Genomic DNA, 23,363 nt, shown 5'->3' with positions numbered 1-23,363 from the left:
CCACCTGGTGGACATATAGAAACATAACACACACTTGCACACACTTTTTCTTCTTCCAACATTACAATTAGTAGCGAGAGAGCCATGCAGAAAAAAAGTAAAAGCTGCATGCTTTGAAAGTTAGCATTTAAGAATATCTTCTTCAATACTTTTCATTGGGATTTTTTTTTAGAAGAAATGTATCTGGCTTTTTTGTGTGTTACTATGCCTTTCCACCCCCCCAACATTTAAAGAGGGTCAAGGGGCCTTACATAAGCGGGCCCCTCACTCTGCTCCATGTGTGCGCGTCATAAATGTGAAAGAGGATCCAGCAAGAGGCACACACCACAGACTACTTGTGCTGTGGTGAGGGTCTTTCCTGGACTTGCTTATGTTGGCGTGTGTGTGCGTGTGTGTAGCCACACTGCAGACACTGCTCGTTAAGCCAGAAACTAGCTGGAACCCGACACGTGAAATAAGCGAGAAATGATTTGGCCCCAAAAAGGACGCCAACGTTGAAATGCAAACTGTTTTGTGTTTGTGTTGTGGATTATTGCATAAATCATATGACTTTCACTTCTTGCTGCCCCTTTTTTTGAGAGGGGGGGGGGGGGTGCTGACTCGCTTTTTTTGCATCCAAAAAACAAACCAGTCCCCAGCCTACAGTATGTCATGCTTGGCAACGCGCGCACGTGAACCGAGGGAACTTTTGCTGTTTTTCTTGAGCTTTTCTTTTCCCTCCTTCTCTTCTTCTCCTTATTTTCCTCTTCTTCTTCTTCATCATCATCTCCTTCTTCTTCATCGACCCACCAGCTGTTTTCTGCTCCCTGTCGTCCATCTCGCTTTTATGAGAGCTCTTATGTTTCAATTCAGTCTTCCAGCTCCACTTTTCAAAGACGAAACTTTGCGGCATGACTGATGATGGCCATTTGTTAAAAAAAAGAAAGAAAAAAAAAGGCAATTTGTAAAGTTGTTTATACAGAATACATCAAACATAGAGCTTAAGTCTTAGTTGACTACATCCAATCTGCATTTATCTTTTGCTAAACTTTTAAACTACAATATAGTACACTGTGAAAGAAGATAATGATGATATAAGAAGTGTGAAATGTGTGTGTTATGATAAAAGCTGATATTTTAGTAGTTCGCTCATAATTAATCACAAATTAATCCCACATTTTCAATCTGTTATAAAAGTATAATGAAGATATATATGAACTGTTTTCAATGCTCTTAGTGAACAAATATGCTTGTGGTACGGTGGTGTTTTTGCACCGTCCACCGTGACCAAACAATATGAAAGTGCTTTTATTTATTTAAAAAAAACACACACACACACATTTATTTGTTTATTTTGGAGTGGGGGTCCGCTAGAACGGATTAATGGCATTTCTATTCATTCCAATGGGGTAAGATGATTTGAAATAGGTTTTGAGTCATGAGCGTGATCACGGTCTGAAGTGAAGTTTTAAAATATCCTGACGGTAACATTTGGCAATGCTAAAGTGACAGCTGCTGTCCTTTTAATGGCCACTAATTGTCTCGATGACAATTCCTGTCACTCTCGCATGCCTCGGTTTCCTTTCGACTTGTTGTCTTTCTCATAAAGCTTTACCCCCCCCCCCCACACCTCTACAACCGTTGCACCCCACTGCGTCTTTTTCCCAGGATGTCCTGCATGTGTGTGTGTGTGTGACTCTCGTACCCCCACATCCCAACCACCACCGGACCTCCACTCTTCCTGTTGCGTGCCGCTAATCGCTGATGATCACACCGATGTTGTCCATTAACTGCGGAGGAGTCTGCGTACTTTCATCTTTGAAACGAGACGTAGTTTGCGTTTTTTTTTTCTTCCCTCAGCAATTTTAAACAGTTCCCAGGTGTCTTAATTAATAACAAGTTTGTGAAACAGAGCTGAGCCACGCCTCCAGGTGCCTTAAATAGAATTTGATTTGGGGGCCTTTTTGATTCTGCCAATAATATTACGGTAATTATGAATCATGTTTACGTCACTTATTGTAAAATGATTGCAGAAGTATTACTATATTTTCAGGACATTTCAGGATAAAACACAATGTGGGATATTTGAGATGATCAAGGCCTACTAAAAGTAACAACAACAAATCATAGAAGTGGCATCTGTTTTCATCATTTGTGGTTTTAAAGAGCAATGTGCGAAAATCGTGTGGTGCAACCGTGCAACAACAACAATCAAACCACTTGCATGTTAAAATAAATAAATAAAATACTCATATTAAAAATAACAAACTGTACAAAAATGTAGTGTAATAAAATATCAAGCAAATACTTACAAACTTACACTTACTTGACAGAGGTACCTGAAACAAGGTGACGAAAATGGTCCAGAAAAACTAAATGTTGAATAATCAAATCCTAAAACTAGACAGAAATGTGCAAATGCCTGAGTGAAAACAAAAATAAAACTAGGGCTGTGACAAACAAATATTTTAAGTATTGAGTATTCTACCAATTATTCCAATGATTAATAAACAAACAACAGTTTTAATTACGTTTAATGAAGTCTTAATTAGTCATGTAAATAAAAATATTTTAAACACAATAACATGTAAAGTGCCTGTTAATTATTATTTTTTCACTTTCTACTGTCGTATCTGTAACTTTGAGTGTGTATGGTTTTAAAAAGCAGGGCCTGGCCTGGTGAGTGACGTGGGCGTCAGCAAATAAGAGTGTGGCGTTGGCTGGCTTACTCCGTTTGGCCTCAATACTCCAGGCTCTCTTGACTGTTAAAATCTTCTTGGGGGACCCCTAGTGGTCACGGTGCTTTTGGCCGCATTTAACGAGACACACTAATCATTTTGCTAGTATAATACAGATATACATGGAGAAGTAATATTAGTTGTTATTCATAGAGGATAAAGAATATATGCCTGTTATTATTGTTATATCATCTGTCTACATTTGTGTTCAAAAGTCCATCGTTTATAACTAGTGCTGTCAAAGTTAAGGTGTTAACGGATTAATTAATCACAAAAAAATATCGCATTAATTATTAATTTTGACCATAGATTATCCTTTAGCGTGACAGCGGATGGCTACGTTTAAGTTTTTGGCAATAAACATAATTACGTGCATTAAAGTAAAGCATTTAATAACTGTTTTATTTTTATTTTTATGTTTGCGTATCACATTTAGAATATTTGTTCGTGTCAAAATATTGGGGTCATTTTTTTTCCATTTTAAATTATGCAAGTAATTAACTGATTAGAAAAAGAGGAGGAGCGTGTGCAGTGGGTCAAAAAATGTTGAAGACGTCCTCGAAACATTAAATGTCAAAAGAAATAACGCTTCAAATTTGGTGGGGAAAAAAATTGTGATTAAAAAAAGCATTTTTTTTAAAAAAATTAAGCAATTAATCGTGTTTAATCAAAATTCTAAAATGTGATTAATCAGATCGAAAAATGTAATCGTTTGACAGCTCTATTGATAACACTAGTGGAGATGCTATTCGTTAGCTGGTGTATGGTGATTCCCATGATGTAGCGGATGCCGTACGCCCCCTTCAAAGTCAACTGCAGTGCCTCCTGCTGGTGAAAGAAACTACAGCAGCCTTGTGACAATTCCAAAAAAAGTGTCTTCACCTTTGGGGGTAGCACACGTGGCTCTTTGCTGTTTGGAGAGAAGAAAATGAGCTTTTTGGCTCCCAGATGCTCACTCAATGGGCCCCATCTGGACAGAGAGGGGGGGGGGGGGGGTGAGTCCGCTTTTTCGGGGCTATGAATTGATCAGCGTAATAAGTTTCAGGTTCTCCAGACACGGGCCACGTACCACATGCCAGAGGTGGTGCGTTGAGCAATTTTACTGGCCCAGGCTGGACTTCCTGTGAATAGCAATTAAAAAAACATTTTCTCCATACTCTTTGCGAGGGTTTTCATTTTGTATTTGTAACCGGAAAACCTTGTAGGTTGGGGCTCCATAAGTCACAGACTAGTAACACTGTACTTAATAATAATAATGCTAACGCTAGCTCCCGAGAAAACAGCAGTTTTACCGTAATCCCCCCAACACTGATGGAAAGTTTGCGCTCCACCGACATGACTAGCAAGCGCGAGTGCAACATTTTCCAGCGCGGTGTACGCTAGGTAGCAGCTGCCATGCGCTCACTTCACAAGTGTGGTTTTAATCCAAAGCAGATGTGCGGCGGCTTCCTCTAAATTGCTCGCTCCGTCGTTTAGTGGCGACTTGAAGACTCGTATTCAAAAGCCGTCGCATGGGAACCTTTGTCTCTGCGTGAATTATGCTCGCACTTCTTACCCCCCAACGCGCGTCTCCATAAAGCGTCGGCCTGACACCCGCAAAAGGCTTGGTCGCCGCAAGGCCACCAGGAAGCCACCAGGAATCTGGAAACATTTACTTCAGCCAGAATTGTCTTTGATTTCTATTATTGATTGAGACTCAAAATTTTGTTGGATTAGGTTATTAACTCATTCACTGCCATTGACGGCTATAGACGTCATTAATTAATTTTAACTATTTCTATTAGTTTAACATTTTTTTCCTACTTTTGTTAACAAGAGTATGAAAACATAGATTTTTTTGTACATTTAGAACAGATGTAAAATTTAGATTAATCCGGAGTTAACTAGTGAAGTCATGCGATTAATTACGATTAAAAATAGTACTCGCCTGACACCCCTTATTTTTAATAAAATAAAAAATAATTGTAATTATTTTTTTCCCAATTTTTAATAATCTTTTTTTTTTAAGAAAATATTAAAAATTAGGCGCGTCAGGCGATTACCATTTTTAATCGTAATTAATCACAATTCACTAGTTAACTCATGATTAATCACAGATTTTATATCTGTTCTAATACAATTAAAAAAAGTGAGTTTTCATAATCTTGTTAACAAAAGTGGGAAAAATGTTAAACTAATAGAAATAGTTCAAATGAATTTTTGACGTCTATAGCCGTCAATGGCAGTGAATGAGGTAAAGACACTAAATTGTCTTTGGTGTTTACAAAATGAGTTTTGAGATTTGAAATTCACCAAAACATTTATTGAAGACTCAATAGTTTTTGATGAATCCAAAAAAAACATCTTTTACATTAGGTTTGTTAAGAGTTTCAAAAACACACATGTACATTTGTCTTAATTGTCCGCAATTATCACGAAAAAAAACGTGTGCGGTTCCTTAAAGACTAAATTTTCTTTGATGATTCCGGAGAACATACGTTGCAAAAACATGAATGTTAAATTGGCCAGAGTTGTCTTTGAGGTTTACAGGATAGCTTTCTTGAAACCAAATCGTTTTTTTGTGTTTGCAAAAGCAGGTGCAGTAAATCCGGTTTATTCTGACTCGAATTGTCGTCCATGCTTCCAAAAACATCTACTTACGCTTCAATGAGACTCAAATTTGTCATTGATATTAAGAAGATTATTTAGGTTAGGTTCATTCCTTAGTGGACTAAATTGTTGCTTGGTGTGAATGTGAATTTGTACAGTATAAAGATTGAATGCAAAAGTAGTGCTTTGGCACCGTCTTGTGGAATCTAAAGGTCAATTTAAACCTTGGGTTTATGAAGTGAGCAGATGAAGTGAAGCTTTTGTTGTCGAATATGTAGAAAACGCAATCATCTTTTGAACGGTCGCTGCACGTGTGCTTGCGCTCCGATTTCACACCCCAACGGCCGACACTTTCTCGCCTCCCCAGCAGTCCTCCCACCACCCTGAGCGAGGGTCAAGTGTTAGCAAACTGTGGCGGCCCCCCTGTCAAGAACAAGGCCTCATCGCGTCCTTGAGTTAGCGCGATAATGTGAAGCGAGCGGCGTCTTCTCTCTGTGTGTGTGTGTGTGTGTGTGTGTGTGTGTGTGCACATCTGTGTTTATGTCAACATGACATTTGTGATGACTCGGCAGTCCTCTTGCTTCCCCTCTCACCAGTTGATTGTAGAAGTGTCAAGAGGTTGTAAACGTTCCATGATGGATCCATCGCTACGCTAGAAAAAAACGCAGCGTTGTGTACTGTATGTGTCTTTGATGTTTACCAAAATATTTATAACAGAGCCATTGAAAACTCTTGAGTGGTTTACTTTTTTATGTTCTATTCATTGAAGACTATCTTGGATGTTTTTGGGGAAAATGTTAGGCTCATCGTTGCCAAGGTTGTCTAATAATGTTTGTATAAAAAGACATGTGAGGCTCACTGGCGACTAAATTGTCTTTGATGTTAGTGAAATGACATCAGGGTCATTGAAGATTTCAGATTGTCTTTGAAAGTTTTTTTGCCACGTGTATGTAAGGCTTGCCTTTGTTGTTTGACTTGAGGTTCATTGAAGATTTGACGTTGTCTTTGATATTTACCCACGCTTTTCCAAAAGACATGCCTTAGGTTCATTGAGGACTTCTGTTTCCAAAAATATACACACAAAGACTATCAATAATCTTATTAGACTCATTAAACGTACCAAGTATTTGGTTCACTAAGTTGTAGGGGTGTGGCCAAAAATTTATGCTCATAAGAATCGCAATTCAGAATCAATTTTATTTAAATTATTTTATATCTTCCCTTTGTTTATGTGTGCCTTTATTGGGAGTGCTGCTCATGTTGTACCCCAGTTGGCCACTTAGGGGGAGTGGGGTTCCACGGGGTCTAATACACTGTTAAGTTGTAGCCACATTAGAAAGTAGAAGGAAAAAGTCACAATCAAGTTATTCCAATAAAAAATAATAATAATTCAGTGTGGAGCCGTTCTTTTGAGTGATAAAAGTGCCGCGAGTAGCGCGCTAATTAGCATTAGCGAGTCAGACTGGAGTAGATCATTACAATTCCTTGCACATCTAAAGATTAAAGCAAAAATCAGTCAATCAAATCATTTTGAAAAAAATAAAAATAAATCGTTCCTAATCGAAAATCGATTCTGAATCGAATCGCAGACCCAAAAACCGGAATCAAATCGAATCGTAAGACATTCAAAGATTCCCACCCCTACTAAATTGTCTTCAGTTTGTACCGACATGCATGTTAAGGTTTGACGATGACAAATTTTTCTGATGTTAACAAAAACACTTCAAGTCATTTGAAAACAAAACTATTGGTAGTTGCGGATGTGAAGAGGTGTAGTAAATATCCTGTCCAGTCCAATCCTGTACAAAGCTTAGAGAAATGTGAACATTTTTGTCTTTGTTGTTGAATATTTACAAAACTGCCATCGCTAGTTCATCACGGCTGTGAGACGTCAGCAGAGGTCGCGAGTGTTTTCCTGACCTCGACTCAACATTTCAAAGGCTCTTGACCCCTCCGGCCTCGCTCGCGTTTGTGTTTTGGGAACGACTTGCTGTTGTGTTGCTTTTGCATCACCGTCGTGTTTCCCACAGCTTCTGTGACCTACCAAACAGAGGAGGACGCACATAGTTTTCCGATTTGACCGTCAGTGTCAAATTCCATGGAAAAAATAAGGAAATTGTGCCAATTTCTCTTCCAAAAAAAATCCACATTCGCAGTGGTCATTTGTTGGCAACTAGCAAGAAGTCTCAATGATAGTTTGTTTTGACAAATGTAATGTGAGACACATGTAGAGTTTTCCAGCAGGCTAGCGGACACGTGGCCAGATAATAAAGACCAGGAAGAGACAACATATGTCTGAATCAACAAGTCATCTGTGATTCATGCTGAAACAACGCTGAGACCGAATCATCATCAGGCACCACTGAAAAAAAAAAAAAGACATTCTTGTGCTGAATGTCTCAAATGGGAAGTCAAGTACAAAAAAAAAAAAATCATTATTTGTTCTAAGTGCCCTCACTATTAAACATGGTAGTCCAATATTGCATTTAAGCAAAATGAATTAAACAGAAAAACACACCTGTTGTTATCTATTGCATACGGCGGCCATTTTGTCTTGAAAATGACATCACAATGTCTGAGAGCTCAGCTAACTGTTGTCACAGCTCACCTGTTTTTTAAAGTTGTGATGTTGGCAATCTGAGTAATAAAAAAAAAATGCAGCAGAGGTGAGGTGTGCCTGTTAAGCAGTGCTATGTGAAAAACACGTCCATTTTTTTTTTCAAATTTTTAAATCTTTTGGGATGTCTGCATTCAGTTTCATCCCCAAAACCTAAAAATGCATTTTTTTTCAAATGTGACAAAAATGGACGTGTGTTTCACATAGCATTAAGTTTCATCCCAAAAATGTACAAAATGACATAAATTAACATAAATGTTTTTTCACATGGCAACACGAAATGTTTGATACTAAATTGTCTTTGATGTTAACAAAAACATAGATTTGCTGAAGTTAAACTGTTTCCAATGTTGAGAGGATTGAACCCTCGATCTTTCAGTTGGGAGACAACCACCCGACCACTGAGCCATGCACTGTAGTTGGAGTCACTGAAGACCCCCGGTTGTTGTTGGTGTTTACAAAAATGTGAGGGATGAACGTGTGTGGCGTTATTTCCTCCGACGGCAGGAAGCGAGCGAGCTCTTACACGACGGGATAACAATGAACAACAAGGTCATAAATCCCACTGAGATTGTCCTACAAGGCTCAGGAAGTGTCTTAAAACCGGCGGTGTCCTTCCAGATGATCCTCTTTGTCTCTACTGGAGGTCACAAATCTTTGTGGCGGTCCTGAGGCTAACAGCCAATAAAGTATACCAAGACTCAATAAGAAGATTTTGTTGATAATTCTTTTCGGGCTGAAATAGCTGACTGCAAGTTTTTATTTGTTTTATTTATTTATTTATTTTTTGGCAAGCTATTGTTGGTGATGTTTGGACCATGGTCCCAACCTTGGAGAGCACAAGGAGATCCCGCAAAATAGCTCCCACCAGTTGGTTTTACTGAGGCCATGAAAACGAAATATTGCAGAAATTGTAGCCTTGTTCACAGAGCCAGCTTGTTCCTGTTGGCACTGAAATGATCTGAAAACAGATCGTGGAAAGTCTGATACTTACTTCACAACGATGAGAGGACAAATGGGGAGTGCCCAAAAAATCGATTCTCATTTAGTACGATTCTGAATCGATAAATGTCCCAAAATCGATTTTATTTAAATTATTTTATACTGTCTTCCCTTTGTTTGTGTGTGCATTTATTGGGAGCGCTGTTCATGTTTCATGTCCGATTTGGCCACTTAGGGGCAGTGTGGTTCCACGCGGTCTGATACACTGTTAAGTTGTAGCCACATTAGAGAGTAGAACGAAAAAGTCACAATCAAGTTATTCCAATAAAAGTTTTTTTTTTTGCAGCGTGGAGCCATTCTTTTGAGTGATAAAAGTGCCGCGAGTAGCGCGCTAATTAGCATTAGCGGGTCAGACTGGAGTAGATCATTACAATTCCTTGAACATCAATAAATTAAAGCAAAAATCATTGTCAATCAAATCATTTTGAATCAAAAATCGGTCCTAATCGAAAATCGATTCTGAATCAAATCACACACCTAAAAATCGTAATCGAATCGTAGCTGTGTGAAAGGAGCAGAAAACAGTGCATAATAGTTGGCGTGGCTCCGATACTACCAAAATATCAGCACAACGACTTCACAACCCTTTTCTGTATCTTTGCCATTTATTTACACAGAACACAGACCTGGAAAAAGGATGGAGAAATCCACTTTTTTTTTTTTTTTTACGTTAACAAGCCAGAGTTCTGTCTGGAAGGTACCACTTGATACGGAAAGGGGTGTTAAAGTGGACTGGCAAATTTTCTGGTGTGACATTTTTACAGTCTACCCCCTGATGCCGGTATTTGCAGAATGACTTCGATCCCTTATTCCAGCACTGACCTGGCCAAAAAAACAATAATTCAATTATTAATAAACAGGTTTGTGTTATTTTTCGAAAGCTACCACCCACACGGAATATGTCGTTGAAGTCGATCTGTACATTTTCCGGCTTCCAAGGTGTGTGGAGCAGAAAAAGTGCAACTCAGATGTGAAGCTTTTCCAGTGTTCCTTAGTACTTAAGAGGAATAAAATATTTGTCCTCTTTGCGTGTTCAAAAACTTGAAGACAGATTTAATGTAAGAAAAAACACCTTTGCAAAAATGATTTTAATCCAACAGAGATCTCTGGACATCGTAACAGACTCCAATTCATCACTTAACAGGTGGAATTCAGAGCGCCGAATGTGCCTCTTCCGCGTGTAAAATGGCTTCTTATAGTTAAAACCGACCGCCTCGCTTTCATTTGTAGACAAAAGATACTCTCTGGGTACTTTTCCATGAGCGATGGCGAAAACAGAGTCAGGGGTGCGTGTTCGAAACAGATTCTGTTCTCAAGGACCAAATGTGTTTTCCCACAGAGAAGGAACTTCTAGACCAAATAATATGTCCCAGCTTAAGGTCAAATTATACTGAGTTCAACACTACTTGCTTTACACGTCTATAAAACCTTTCAACATGGTTAATATAAAGAATTAAGATGTTAATAATGTATAACAATGGTTAATATATGAAAATAAAGAATTTAAATGTTAATAATATCTAACAGTACCTTCAATAGCTAATATTTACATCATGACTTCACAAGCCAATTCCGTGTGCGGCGACATCGAACGTAAGCAGTCCACATTTCGTGTGACATTGCGGAACGTCGAGGGTTTGTCGCTGGTGTCGGTAATGCGGCCGTTTATACAGCTAAGCTGTGTTTTCTGGTTTTGGGTTTCCTTCCGTCAAAGTGTCTCTGCATAGATTATGATCCAAAGTGAATTACGCCACGTATAATTACAACCCAGTATGGTCGTGTTCTCTTTTGAAGTCATCCATTTTGGGTTTTCCGCCATTTTGCTGGCTGAACGTGCTTGTGAATGGAGGCCGTGTATTTCCCAGCCTTTCCGTTTGTTAGTTTTTGTCTCCCTGACCAGCGGAGCCACAAGTCATGCCGCCTGCGGTTTGGGTGCAGGCGCAGGCGCGACGCACCGTTTTGGCCTCCAACTGGCAAAGAAGCCGGGAATTTAATGGCCGGCCGAATGTGACAGCACACATCTGCAAAATGTAAAGATTGTTCGGCCGCACGCGGGTAATTTATTTGCTTTGTCATCTTCTGCTTTAATTTCCTTCTTGAGAGGGATTAATTTATGGTGTGTGCGGTCGTCAGCATAATTACGGCGAGGAAATTAGATTTTTTTGCATTAAAGGATCGAACCGTATCATTTAGTAATTAAAATACTTTGCAAAAAAAAAGGGTTTAAGTTACAAAAGCCAAAGAGGAAATTGTCCGACAAAGATTGTGGCATCCACGGTTTGGCTTACAATTTTCCTTTCCTGTCTTAAAACCTACTTTAAAAATTAAAAGAGGAATATGACATTATATTATTTCAAGACAACAACTCACTACGTTTCAGCTTTAACGATTTCAAAAGAAAGCCTGCTTAACAGCAGCAGAAAACACATTAGAGCTTTATCAAAGACTCTTTTGTTGTCTTTGATGTTTACCAAACATCATGTTGGATTCATTGAATTTGTGGCGTGTGTGGTCGTCAACATAATTGAGGCGAGGAAATGATATTTTTGGTATTAAAGAGTCAAAACGTGTAATCATGTCATTAAAACACTTGGCGTTAATATATAAAAGCTCATAAAGGGTTTTGGCATCCAAGGTTTGTCTTAGAATTTTTCTCTACTGTCTTCAAATCTACTTTTATTCATTTAAAGAGGAATTTAAAAAAAACATTTTTTTTAACTACCATAGTCTTAAATTTAAGGATTTATGCCACGGGATGTTGTTAAAAATGGAGCCCCCAAAAAATGAAAAAAATAAATAAATAAAATTTAAAGAATAAAAGAGGGAGCAATGATGATGACAAATCGGTAAAATTACCGAATGAACAATACTGAGCTCTCCCGAAAAAAATAAATAAAAAATGGAGCCTACTGAAATAGCAACAGAAACACTTCACAAATGTCAGCACAGGTTTTGGAGACTAATAAAGCTTTCTCACTTTTTGATTTGATTCTATTCACTTACCTACTTCTTGTTATTAATTTATTGATGTAAATTGTATTTACTGCATGTACAGCACTTTGTAAACAGAAATGCTGGTTTTAAAGCGCTTTATAAATAAAGTTGAGTTGAAAGTTGAGTTGAGTTTGAAGCGACACAAAAAAAAAGTGGAATCCAACTTTTATTGATGCTGAGTTCCTGCGCAGTGATCCTGATAGACGTTCCCTAGCTTTGCACAAGCGCCTGCTCAAGGAGTTCATCAGTGTTGGCGGTAGCAGGCCTTCTGCTGTGTGATTTTTTTTTGCAAACATCCTGTTTTGAGAAAAATGGCTACTAGTGCAAACTGCGTCACGCGTCGGAGCGTAAAGCTTCTCAAACGAGCGCTTGCTTCTTAAGTTATCTTTTCAAGTAATACATGAACCGGGAGGGAAACAAATAAAGTGTATTGTCATTTTTAGATGAGCTATATCAGTGTGTTTCTTTTTTTTTTTAGACGTCAAAAATTAATTGGAATTATTTCTATTATTTAAACGTGTTTTTTTTCCCACTTTTGTCAACAAGAGTATGAAAACCTAGAAGAAAATTATGGTACATTTAGAACAGATCTAAAATATGTGATTTTTTTCCTTTTTTTTTCTTTCTCTGGAGAGCTCAGTATTGTTCATTCGGTAATTTTACCGATTTGACATGTCATCATCATTGCGCTTTTTTTTTTTTTACACAATTTTTTTTGCGCCTGTATTGGGAATCCAAAACAAGCCCCACCCACTTTTAAAATAGTCCATCCGACACATTTATAACCTGATGGTTGCTTTTGATGTGTTTTTTTAAATATTCACCCTCGCTGAACTCTCCCTTGTTGATGTCTTCACGTGATCCACAACATGAGCGTTGCCGTGGCGACGTTATCATTCCGACGTTGCGTTCCGTGAGCTCTGTTCTCCATCAGAGCGGTGGGAAAGAGGAGGCACTGACCTCATGCTTGTAAAAGTCGGCTTGGGGAAAGGCGGGAAAAAAAATCTAAGAAAGACCAATCACGAGAGGGATTTTTATGAAGAAAGCGCAGTTTTGAAGATTCCTGGTTGCGTCATGTGTTTTCATTCCATTACTGTTATCTGTGGACATGAGGTCATCATGCTAGGGGGCTACATATTAGCATTACTAGCCATGCGTATGGGATTTTAAGGTCACATGTTTTTGTTTTTGTTTTTGGCCACTTGAAATGAATTACACTCCCGTCCAAAAATTTTGGGACAGATGGATACATAGTTGATTGTTTGGCAACACTAGTTTTCATGGTTGTTGCACTTCTAAAATGGATACGTTATGATTATTTATATTTCTCCTACAACTTTCTTTCTTTCTATCTTTCTTTCTTTCTTTCTGTCTTTCTTTGATTTTTCCTTTTTATTTTTTCCTTTTCCTTTTTTATTTTTTCTTCCTTTCTTTCTTTTTTCTTTTTCTTTTCTTTTTCTTTTCTTTCTGCCTTTCTTTCTTTTTTCTTTCTTTTTTCCCCTTTTTTCTTTTTTTCTCTTTCATTTTCTTTATTTCTTTCTTTTTTCTTTCTTTTTCTTTCTTTTTTCCCCTTTTTCCTTTTTTTCTCCTTTCTTTTCTTTCTTTCGTTCCTTTTTTTCTTTTTTCTTGTCTTTTTTTTCTTTCTGCCTTTTTGCCTTTCTGCCTTCCTTTCTACCTTTCTGTCTTTCTTTCTTTCTTTCCTTTTTTCTTTTTTCTTTTTTTCTTTCTTTCTTTCCGAATTACATTCTCCTCCAAAAGTATTGAAACAGATCGCTTCGCAATTGCTAATTCATCATCTGTGGGTCTCCCTTAGTCAATCACAATTCCATGCGGTTGTTCGTCTTCATGAAACTTCCAAGATGGCGACTTCTGAGTTATCTCGGTTCATGAGAACCAACAAAGTCGCACTCAATAGTGGAAACCTGAGTATGAATGAAGTGAAGGAGCCAGGAAGCGAGAAGTCACTCGCCGTTTCCTGTTTTTGCTGAAGTATTCCAGGCAGCCTGAAGAGTTGACCCGATGTCATTTGTTTTTTGTTCCATAAAAGTTCAGCTAATTCACAAACTTCAGTCCGCACTAACAGGCTGCAGTGGGCATCTGACTTTGTCCTTAACATCAAACCTTCATTTGGGGCTCTAGCTTAGCCACCTCAAAGGTTCGTGAAAAACAAGGATTTGCTGTATGCTTAGCATTGTTTAACCTGTGGCACTCCATTAGGGCTGTATTGAGCCTTTTTGGCCTTTTAGTGCCACCGTAGTTCTTGTTGGAATTTAATGTAATGATTTTTTTTTTTTTATATTTTTTAATTGAATTTTAATTAATTCATTGATTAGTTTATTTATTTATTGAACATATAAAGGCAATGCAATATTTTATATGTTCAATATTTATTAATAAATGTATATTATTAATGAATTAAAAAGTTTTACAATTCCTGACTGTATGAAAAGGGCTTAAGACCGGTAAAATTTTACTTCTACTTGTCCTACTATTATGTATTTTCTACAATGTATTTTTTCTTCCTTTTTGAATTTTTGACAACGTTTTCTTGTGGATCTGGTGACCCGTCCCGCTAATTCCGCGTCATCATCGAAATTTGAGCCTCAGCTGTCATCTTTCTGTCTCTGGATCATCTTTTATCCCGCAAGCACGTCTAGAACCGTCCAGCTTTTTTCCTCTTACCATCATTTTCCAGCGCGGGGGTTCGGCTCCAGCGGTGCGAGGCGTTTTCGGCCTCTTTACTGTAAACACAGAGTGATCTGTGGGTGTGTTTATTCCGTGCTCACATTTCAGGGTGTGGCGCGATGATTGTTTCTGCACCAATGTGTTGCTAAGGGTCTCAGAAGCCCCCTGACCCAACATAAGGCACCATGTGCCAGTCCCATTGCGGTCTCAACGGGGCTCTTGGATCCACATGAGAAGGATTATGGCTTTACAGTAACTCTGCTTTTTTAATGGCGGGGGGAGGGGGCGAGGGGCCTGCGGTGGGGGATGTGTCACATGGAAGGTGCACTGCTCCAGGGAGTTGTTATTCCAACAGCAGTATTGAGTCACAAAAGGGAATGTTATGTGGATTTTTTGTTTTTTTTCCATGCATATTTTATCATTGATTAGTCACACACTGCATTGATTTTGGCAGAAACGTATGGAATTAAATATGATTATGTATGAACACTAATCATAATATTCACTGTTTGCTTTTCGCAAATTCACATCTGTGATTTTTTTTTCTTCTCTCGGTGAAACCAGCTAGTTGCTGAAAAACTCTATGAAACACCCAAACATGCCTTAAGATTACGAAAGAGGATTAGGGCCAGTGAAGAGGGGGGAAAAAAGGGTTGGCAGGATTCTCACTCTTCTCAGAATTCTAAATTTAAAGTGAGAATTCTGACTTTAATCTCAGAATTCTGAGATAAAAGAATTCTGATCTCAGAATTCTGACTTTAAAGGGAGAATTTTCATTTTAATCTCAGAATTCTAAATTTAATCTCAGAATTCTACGGAAGCAGATAAGGGCCAGTGACGAGAGAAAGAAAAAGTTTAGCGGGATTTTCACTTTGTTATCAGAATTCTGACTTTAAAGTGAGAATTCTGACTTCTGACTTTATTCTCAGAATTATCACCTTAAAGTGAGAATAATATTGATCACTAATGAAATCAGAATTCTGGCTTCTGAGAATAAAATGACAATCCTGTCAAACTTTTTTCCCCCCTCTTCATTGGCCCTAATCCTCTTCCGTAGAATTCCAACTTTAATCTCGGGATTCTGACTTTAATTTCAGAATTCTGACTTTGTGACATAGAGGTATGAATTGTGGGGGAGTAATAAGAAAGTCAGAATTCTAAGATTAAAGTGATAAATCTCACTTTGAAAAGTATAGAGAAATCGGTGTCAAGGAAGTGCGTTGACGTGGTACATCTTCACTGAAAGACAAGCTTTATATGTTGGGGAGGTGCATTGGTGGGTCCTATTCTTGTGCGAGTTTAGCATTAGCGCTATTCACTAAATAATCTTTATATTCCACTCAAATGCAACACCGCCATCTACAGGCCTCTAAATCTTTAGAGTTGTTTACAATCCTCTAAATTTTACATCAGCTTGTCAGTGGCAGTAATTGGTTAGACGAATATAAACGTCCACAGCAGCAAAGGAGTCAATATAGGCAATTATAAACCTTTTAAGGGGCGTCAATTACTTGCTTTGATTAATGGCAGCAGGGCTCGATCCGTCTCTCCTCGAACATCTGATGCTACTTTGCAGGTCGACTTCAACAAACCTCTTTCCACTGTAAATTTTGGTCTTGAAGTGAATTATTGTCAATCAGATGGCGTTCTTGGTGCTTTGTAATGTGACTGATTTATGAGACAACATGACATACAAATTCAACATGCTTAACTGCGTCTCGCACCTGTAACCTATTTCAAAGCTCTTCCTCTGTGTTGTCTTTACAGTTGCCACGGGAACATGGCTGCGTAACACATCGATCAAATGCCTTTTTATGCTATAGATTTGACAAAAGCACGACCATGAAACCGCTTTGAGTAGGATGAAAACAATATTTTACTTTCTTGTCAGAGCAGCTTGACCTCATTGTGAACAGAATGTTTGGGCCTGAGCACGGAGGCTTGGTAGATAAATGAACAGGGTTTTGGTCATTCGCCATGCAATGCAAAATGTATTCTGTAAAGGTATACATTCTCATTTTTATATAATTAACTCATTCACTGCCATTGACGGCTATAGACGTCAATTTTAATTATTTCTATTAGTATAATTTTTTTCCCCCATGTTTTTTTAACAAAAGTATGACCGTCCGTCAGCAATGAATGAATGTCCGTGCGGAAACATGAAATATTGGTTTAAAAAAAAAAATGTTTTTTTTTTTATTACTGGGTATTTTTTAAGTATTTCAATGTAAATATCGACTTTAACGAGGAAATCAGACTTAAGTCGAAATTCAAGTTACATCACCAGCGTATAGGAACGTAACTCCGCCGTAACTTGAGGACTTCCTGTAATTTAATTGTGAATTGAGATTTGTGCACATACAAATTATTATCAACATTAGGTGTCCTCTTTTGAGCTCATAAAGCTCTCAAAAATAAATAATTAACTGAGCTTTAAATATAGTTTTCAAGTGATTGACAGGTGATTCTAGGTGGCATATTGATATTGATGACTTCTTAAAATAAGCGCCTAAGTCATTTTTTCAGATTGTTCAGGAAACACCAATAATTGAAACATTCTTATCATGAGGAGATGATATAGGCAATAATAATAATAATAATAAATTTGCAAAAAAATTACAAATATGACTAGTTGGGTCAAACCATTCTGGTATGGGGGAGATGCTGGGGTTTTAGAACACTGACATTTAGCACTCTACTGAATGTAAATTACATTTTATGAACTTATATTTCTCTGAAATATTTACATATACATTTCAAATATATCTTAAAATCTCCCGTACCCCGTGGAGTGCCTTCACATATCCACATTTGAGAACCACAAGTCTAACGGACCCATATCCGAAAATGAACAGGAAGTCGTCCATTTTTCTTAAAACAGGCCATGGTTACTGTATAGTTGCACACTTAAATGATTGCTGTTTTTCTTTCCATCAACTTTTTGGAGCCATACATATTCCCTTTGCGTTTGCAGCTGCATCACATTTCAAAACAGGAGAAATTAAAAGTGTCAGCTTTGCTCCAAACAAAACTCTTCGCAACTGCGTGAGCTACTACTTGCTCGTCATTTTTACTTCACCGCCGCCCATTAATTCCCTGATTTGATTTACGAGTCGGCTTTGCTGCGTGCGTCGCAGCCAATATGTCCATTTGTGCAAATAATTCAAGTGAACTTCTTCAACTGCTCGCTTCATTTGTGCGAAGTCCGTCCTGCTAATAAACGTTTGTCGCGCTCGAGATGGAAAGAAGGAATGAGAAGAAGGCGGAGCATCATGGCTACAAGTGTCTTTAAAGACCAACATAAAACCAGCACGTGTTTATATTTGGTCCTTGTTGTGGCTCCACTCCCACGTGTACATCTGCAAAGACTATTGCGCCGCTTCCAAACAGCTCCTACGATGTGTGTGCGTATTTAGTGAATTGGCAAAAATATGCTCAGCTAGTAAATATTTTTTTTTTTCTCTCTTCTATGAACTCATCTAAGGCGTTTGTAATGACTGTGTTGTGTTATGTCACTGCTTGAAATAGCAACAGTGGCAGTGGGAGGGCGGGAATTGTATGTGTCTAATCAACTCCATATTTTCATCCGTTTGCAGTTCATGTCACATTAATTGTGTCCATGTACAATATAAAAAAACAAAACAAAACAGGGATCATATGTAGGTGTAATTAATGTTGCTAAATTAATATCTCAGAGGACCTACTGGTGATACCTGTGGGATGCCACTTGGGCATATGCTGCATTCTGAGCTGCCCAATGCGTTATTATTTCATACTGCTATAAGCATTCTATTGACTAGAGTTACAATATATTTGAGCAATGTAAATAAGTTGGTGATTGACATGATGATGTCTTTTGAAGGAAATAACTATGGTTAGCATTCTTAGAGCATCTGGCATGGATTACATTTAAAAGTATTTTGTTTTCCCCCCAAAAACATTTACGATTGAATTGATTGTTTATTAGATTCCAATTCCAGTTTCTGGTTTTCGGAAATAGGCTTTAAACCTTTGCCAGGCTGTCATTTTGCCGCACAAGAGTACGTTGTCGCTTTCAGGCAAACATTCTCAAGCGAGATTTTTCAGAGCTTTTTCCGATGCACGATAATCAGGATGGAAGCGGACCTGTGAATATGCCGGGTTCCAATGTAATGTCACAGAGGTGGAATACCAGCAGTGTGTGAAGCTTTACTTATTATTATTGTTAGTTTTTCTTCTGTTTTGGGCTTTATTTATTTTTTATTTAGTACGTTTTAATTAGTTTTCGAGGCAGCTCTGTTAGTTTCTATTAGTTTTAGTTATTTCAATAATGCTTAGTTTTAGTATTAGTTTTTGTTTTTAAATTACTTGTGTGCAAGATTTAATAAATACCAGGGTAAAATAAAAAAAAGTAATGCACTTTTTACCTACCTTTGCTTTTCAGCTCAATTTAATGAAAAAGCAGGCAAGGCGAGCCATTGGAGCCAAAAGTCAAACATGCAAAATTGTCGCCTCGGAGCGACATCATCTGAAGGTGCTTTTCTATTGGCTGCTGCTCGATGACGTCACTTCTGTGTGACGCACTTTCAAACGTTCTTATTAATATCTAAATAAATACAGTATACTTAAATCATATTTAAAATCAACCCCAAAGACTGATGTTTTTTATTATTATTATTTTTTAATTCATTACCAAAGACAAGTTAGTTAATTTTGTAAATATAAATGACAAATCTAAAATATTCTTTGTATTTTAGTTTGAGTTATTTATTTGAGTTATTATTAACTAAAATAACCGTGTGTTGCACTGACGTTTGCGCACATCTAATTATCTGATTGTGAACAGCTGTTTAAACAAATAGCAGTGATGTAACAGAAGCAGAATGTCAATCAGTAAGTGAAGTAATTTTCTGAGTGGACAAAGCTGCAATGGCTGCGTGAAGGCTTAATGGAGGCGAAACGCAGGTAGCAAGTTAGAAAAAGTCCCATTTAGCACCTGAAATTCAACGGCAAGGAACTTTGCGTTCAAGGTCGCAAGTTCCGTCCAAATGAATGCCGAAGATGTCCTGTGTGAAAAGCACTTGCGTTAGCGCCTGTTAGCCGCTAGCCTGAAAAATGATTGGAAAAACGGTCGCCGCTCGCTCGTCGCCGGCCAAGAGAACAAGATTATTTTCCAAGAAGAATCAAGGTCGTCTCCTCCGAGGAACGCTTTCACGTTCTTCCACATGATGACAACACCACCTGGAGCTCAGCTTGTCTACCTACAACCCCCCCTGAACTCCGACCCCCCTCTCCCAACTCCCTCCAGAACTCCAGAACTCCAAAACAACAAGCCATTCAAGTCGCCTTTGTCAGCCTTCAAGAATCTCCCGTGCGGTTTGGAGCCTTTCTCTAATGAAGCACAATTAAGAAGAAGTGAAGCTAATGAAAAATGCAAACCCGCCGAGTTGATGACTCCCCCTTAATAGAAACCATATGCCTCCTCTAGTAAAAGTCTCCTTTAGTTGACACGGAGTGAATTAACTCCTCTGCGAGTGTGAGATTCTGCCAGCCGCGATGTTCGTCAATCACGTGCGCGTAAATCAGCAAAACGAGGCGCTGAGTGGTCGCCAATGTGTTTATTGTGCACCAACACATCAAAAAGATCTCGTTACACATTGTATTACGCGCTTGAGAGATATAAACAACGAAACAATGAGGGAGGCTGCAACTAAATAATGGTGAGTGCCAGATGAGATTGCAATCAATAGTTCCTTTCACACTGCGCTTTTGTACTAACATGGAATGGATCTGTTCATTTCTCAGTTTCTGACGTAAAATTCAGGGTGGCTTCTCACAATCTTAAAAATATTAAAATCAAAGAAAAACTTAATGAGCAAGTTCCCGATGATGTGAAAGTTCCCTGAATGCTGTTGCTTGTGCAGCAGTGTGACGTTATGTGATTCTGCCCCCCCCCTTCCCCCCCAGCATGGTTTAAACTGTTTAATGACACCCCAGTTGTCATTTATTTATAGTTTTTTTTGTAAAACTAATCATAAACCAAAAACAATTACACACATTGTATACTTAAATACGAGACATATTTCAAATAAAAAAATATCGCTAGCGCTAATGCTAAAGTCAATGCAAACTCCCATTGACGTGCTAACGGGAAATTAGCTTCGGCCTCCGAGAGTGATATTCCTTCAAATAACAAATATTCAGGAACACATAGACACAGGTACCATAACAATAACTCAAAGGCACATATTCTTCCCAATCTATGAAAACCGAGTTCTATTAAGCTCCATTGCAACTTTCTTCTTCTACTCTACTCCTTTCTCACTGTAAGTGTGTACTGCGTGCTTGCATGGCACCACACTGCCCCTAAGAGGCCAGCGCAAGCACAGCAGGAACATTACATATTTATTTATTTAATTGATTGCTATTATTTTTGCTATACTCTTATTTTACTTTGCTACTATTTTAATTTGTGCTCGTTCTTTCAATTTATATTTAGTTGAGTTTACAAGAATTTAAGGAATTCCAACACACCATAGATTTCCACACGATACCACAGCGATGATGCATATCACCAATCAATGGACAACAACTGCTTCGAGGTGATGTCTGACGTGAATTCCCACAATGTTTTTACCAGACGTCTTAACTTATTTTTCTGTGGCGAGAATGAAGAAAGGTGAGGTGGGGGGTGGAGGAACAAAAAGTCTCCCTTTCGTTCCCTGAGAGCCTAACAGGGTCGTCGTGCCGCTCTGGCTCTCTTGGGTTGACGGCGTGTGATGAAATCCAGATGTTGGAGCGAGCACCGGGACAATAAGACGAAAAGCGAGGAGAGCGGGGAGAGGAGATGAGCTTGTGATGGATTGAGGTCAGGATCGAGTTGGGAGACGCGTTTCCTGACCTCGCCTCCCTCTTCCTCTTTGACTCATCTTCATCTGCTGCGTCAGCTGGCGCTTTGCGTGGTGGATTCTGGTGGCCAATCAGTCGCCCCGTTTCTGCCAAATTGATGTATTAGACAATTTAGACAAGTAGCCCTTCTGTTTTGTCACAGGTCAAATTAATCCATTATAAAGTTTTTAAAAAAATAGAGAGGAAAAAAAAAAGACAAACAAAATTTTGGGATAATTTGCTAGACTCATTTTTGTTCTTTTCATTATATATTTATAATTATTTTTGATTTTTTTAAATACCAATACATGCTCTATTAACCCTCTTATATGTTACGGGTCAAATTGTCTTATATTTAATGATTTGTTTTTTTTTATTTAGCAATTAATTGGGAAGAGATTAAAAAAACACTATGTTAATCGATCATTTTATTGGAATTACAAGACCAATTTTTTCCTTACATTTTATCATATATTTCTTAATTATTTTGTTTTGTTATTTGACACCCCCTCTCGCCATTTTTTTAAAAAAAATGTTTAATAATGAACCCTAATTTTTGTTATTTTCTTCTTTTTTTTTTAAATTTATTTTTTTGTTTGTATTTATGCTTGCATGCTCTATTAATCGTGCTGTTATATCTGTGTTCAAATAGACCTATTTTGAAATTGGAAAAAACTGATGCCGTGCAATTTTTTAAATGTAAAATACAACGATATAAACTTGTTCTCCTGGCCTACTTTTTATTTTATTTTATTTTTTACTTTTTTACTGTGTATATGTTTGACTATTTTTGAATTATGCACCACCAATTTAATATATGTTAACATTGTGTTTTGTCACAGGCTCAAGTTTAATTGCAATCAAAAGAATCAACAAAATTTGGAGCATTCTTTTTTTAAATAAAACTTTTTCTGTCTGCTAAATGTTTATGTTCTTTTTATTTTCATTTGTTTGAAAAGTATTTTTTTATTCTTTTCTTTTTTTAAATAATTGTGAAAATGTTTGCTATTTCCCTGGCATGTGCAGAACCATGTGGGCCGCGCACAGCATGGACTTCCTTCTTCTCTGCTTCCTGCTCAGCCTGGCCGACTCTCTCAACCCGAGAGACCCCAATGTGTGCAGCCTGTGGGAGAGGTGAGGCCCGCTCGGCTGAAACAAACCAACGCACCATCGCTGCTACTGTTGCTGTCATGACGTGAAAGCATACTTTCTCATACTGCATGTGACATGATGGAGAGGACGGAGGAGCAAGGTTCAGCACTTAGAATGTTATATCACTTTCTCTGGCTATTTAGCTCCTTGTTTGGTGAATTCCAAGCCAAGAAATCAAGAGACAGTACAGTGAACCAATGAAAAGGTTATTCTGTGATAGAGAGACAATATAAAAAGACAATTTTAGGCGAGGTAGCTTTATTGAAATAGCACACAAGGTAACTCGATGTGCTTCACATAATTATAAGTACAACAGTTAAAAGCATTTACACTCAATAGTTAAAGACATTTAAAAGCAAAGTAAAGGAAGAAAAAGTAGCTGACAGTAAGAACAACATTTTCGAAAACATGATTTGCTACATTAATCAAAAAATATTTATAGTTGAAACTGACATATGAAAGAAAAGCAAATTAAACTTGTACATTTAAACATCAATATAATCCAAAACATGTCATTGTGTTAGCGAAATGCTAACATATAATGAAAAACGCCATAGACAGGTTAATAAACGTTAGCATAAAAGTCATTTTCACCCTGTAAACAACTGACACTTGACACACATGAAGTGGCAACACATACAAGCAGCATACAGTACAATAGTACTCACAGGAATATATTTTTTAGGTTATGGATATGTATTATTATTGCTCTTTAAAATGGTAATTACGGCACACCT

The 23,363-nt window shown here is 37.9% G+C and overlaps 1 protein-coding gene across 2 annotated transcripts in view; it reads left to right on the top strand.

Moving 5' to 3' along the window:
- The window catches only part of pear1 (platelet endothelial aggregation receptor 1), a 50,204-nt gene that overhangs the window by 5,088 nt on the left and 21,753 nt on the right, over window positions 1–23,363 (top strand). For both annotated transcript variants that reach the window (XM_077574878.1, XM_077574879.1), the window contains one exon: window positions 22,501–22,608. In XM_077574878.1, coding sequence (XP_077431004.1) covers window positions 22,501–22,608 — 108 coding nt within the window. The remainder of the gene's footprint in view (window positions 1–22,500; window positions 22,609–23,363) is intronic.

The sequence above is a fragment of the Vanacampus margaritifer genome, chromosome 9 (genome assembly GCF_051991255.1).
Source record: "Vanacampus margaritifer isolate UIUO_Vmar chromosome 9, RoL_Vmar_1.0, whole genome shotgun sequence".
Taxonomy (NCBI): domain Eukaryota; kingdom Metazoa; phylum Chordata; class Actinopteri; order Syngnathiformes; family Syngnathidae; genus Vanacampus; species Vanacampus margaritifer.
This window is presented reverse-complemented; position numbering and strand designations above follow the sequence as displayed.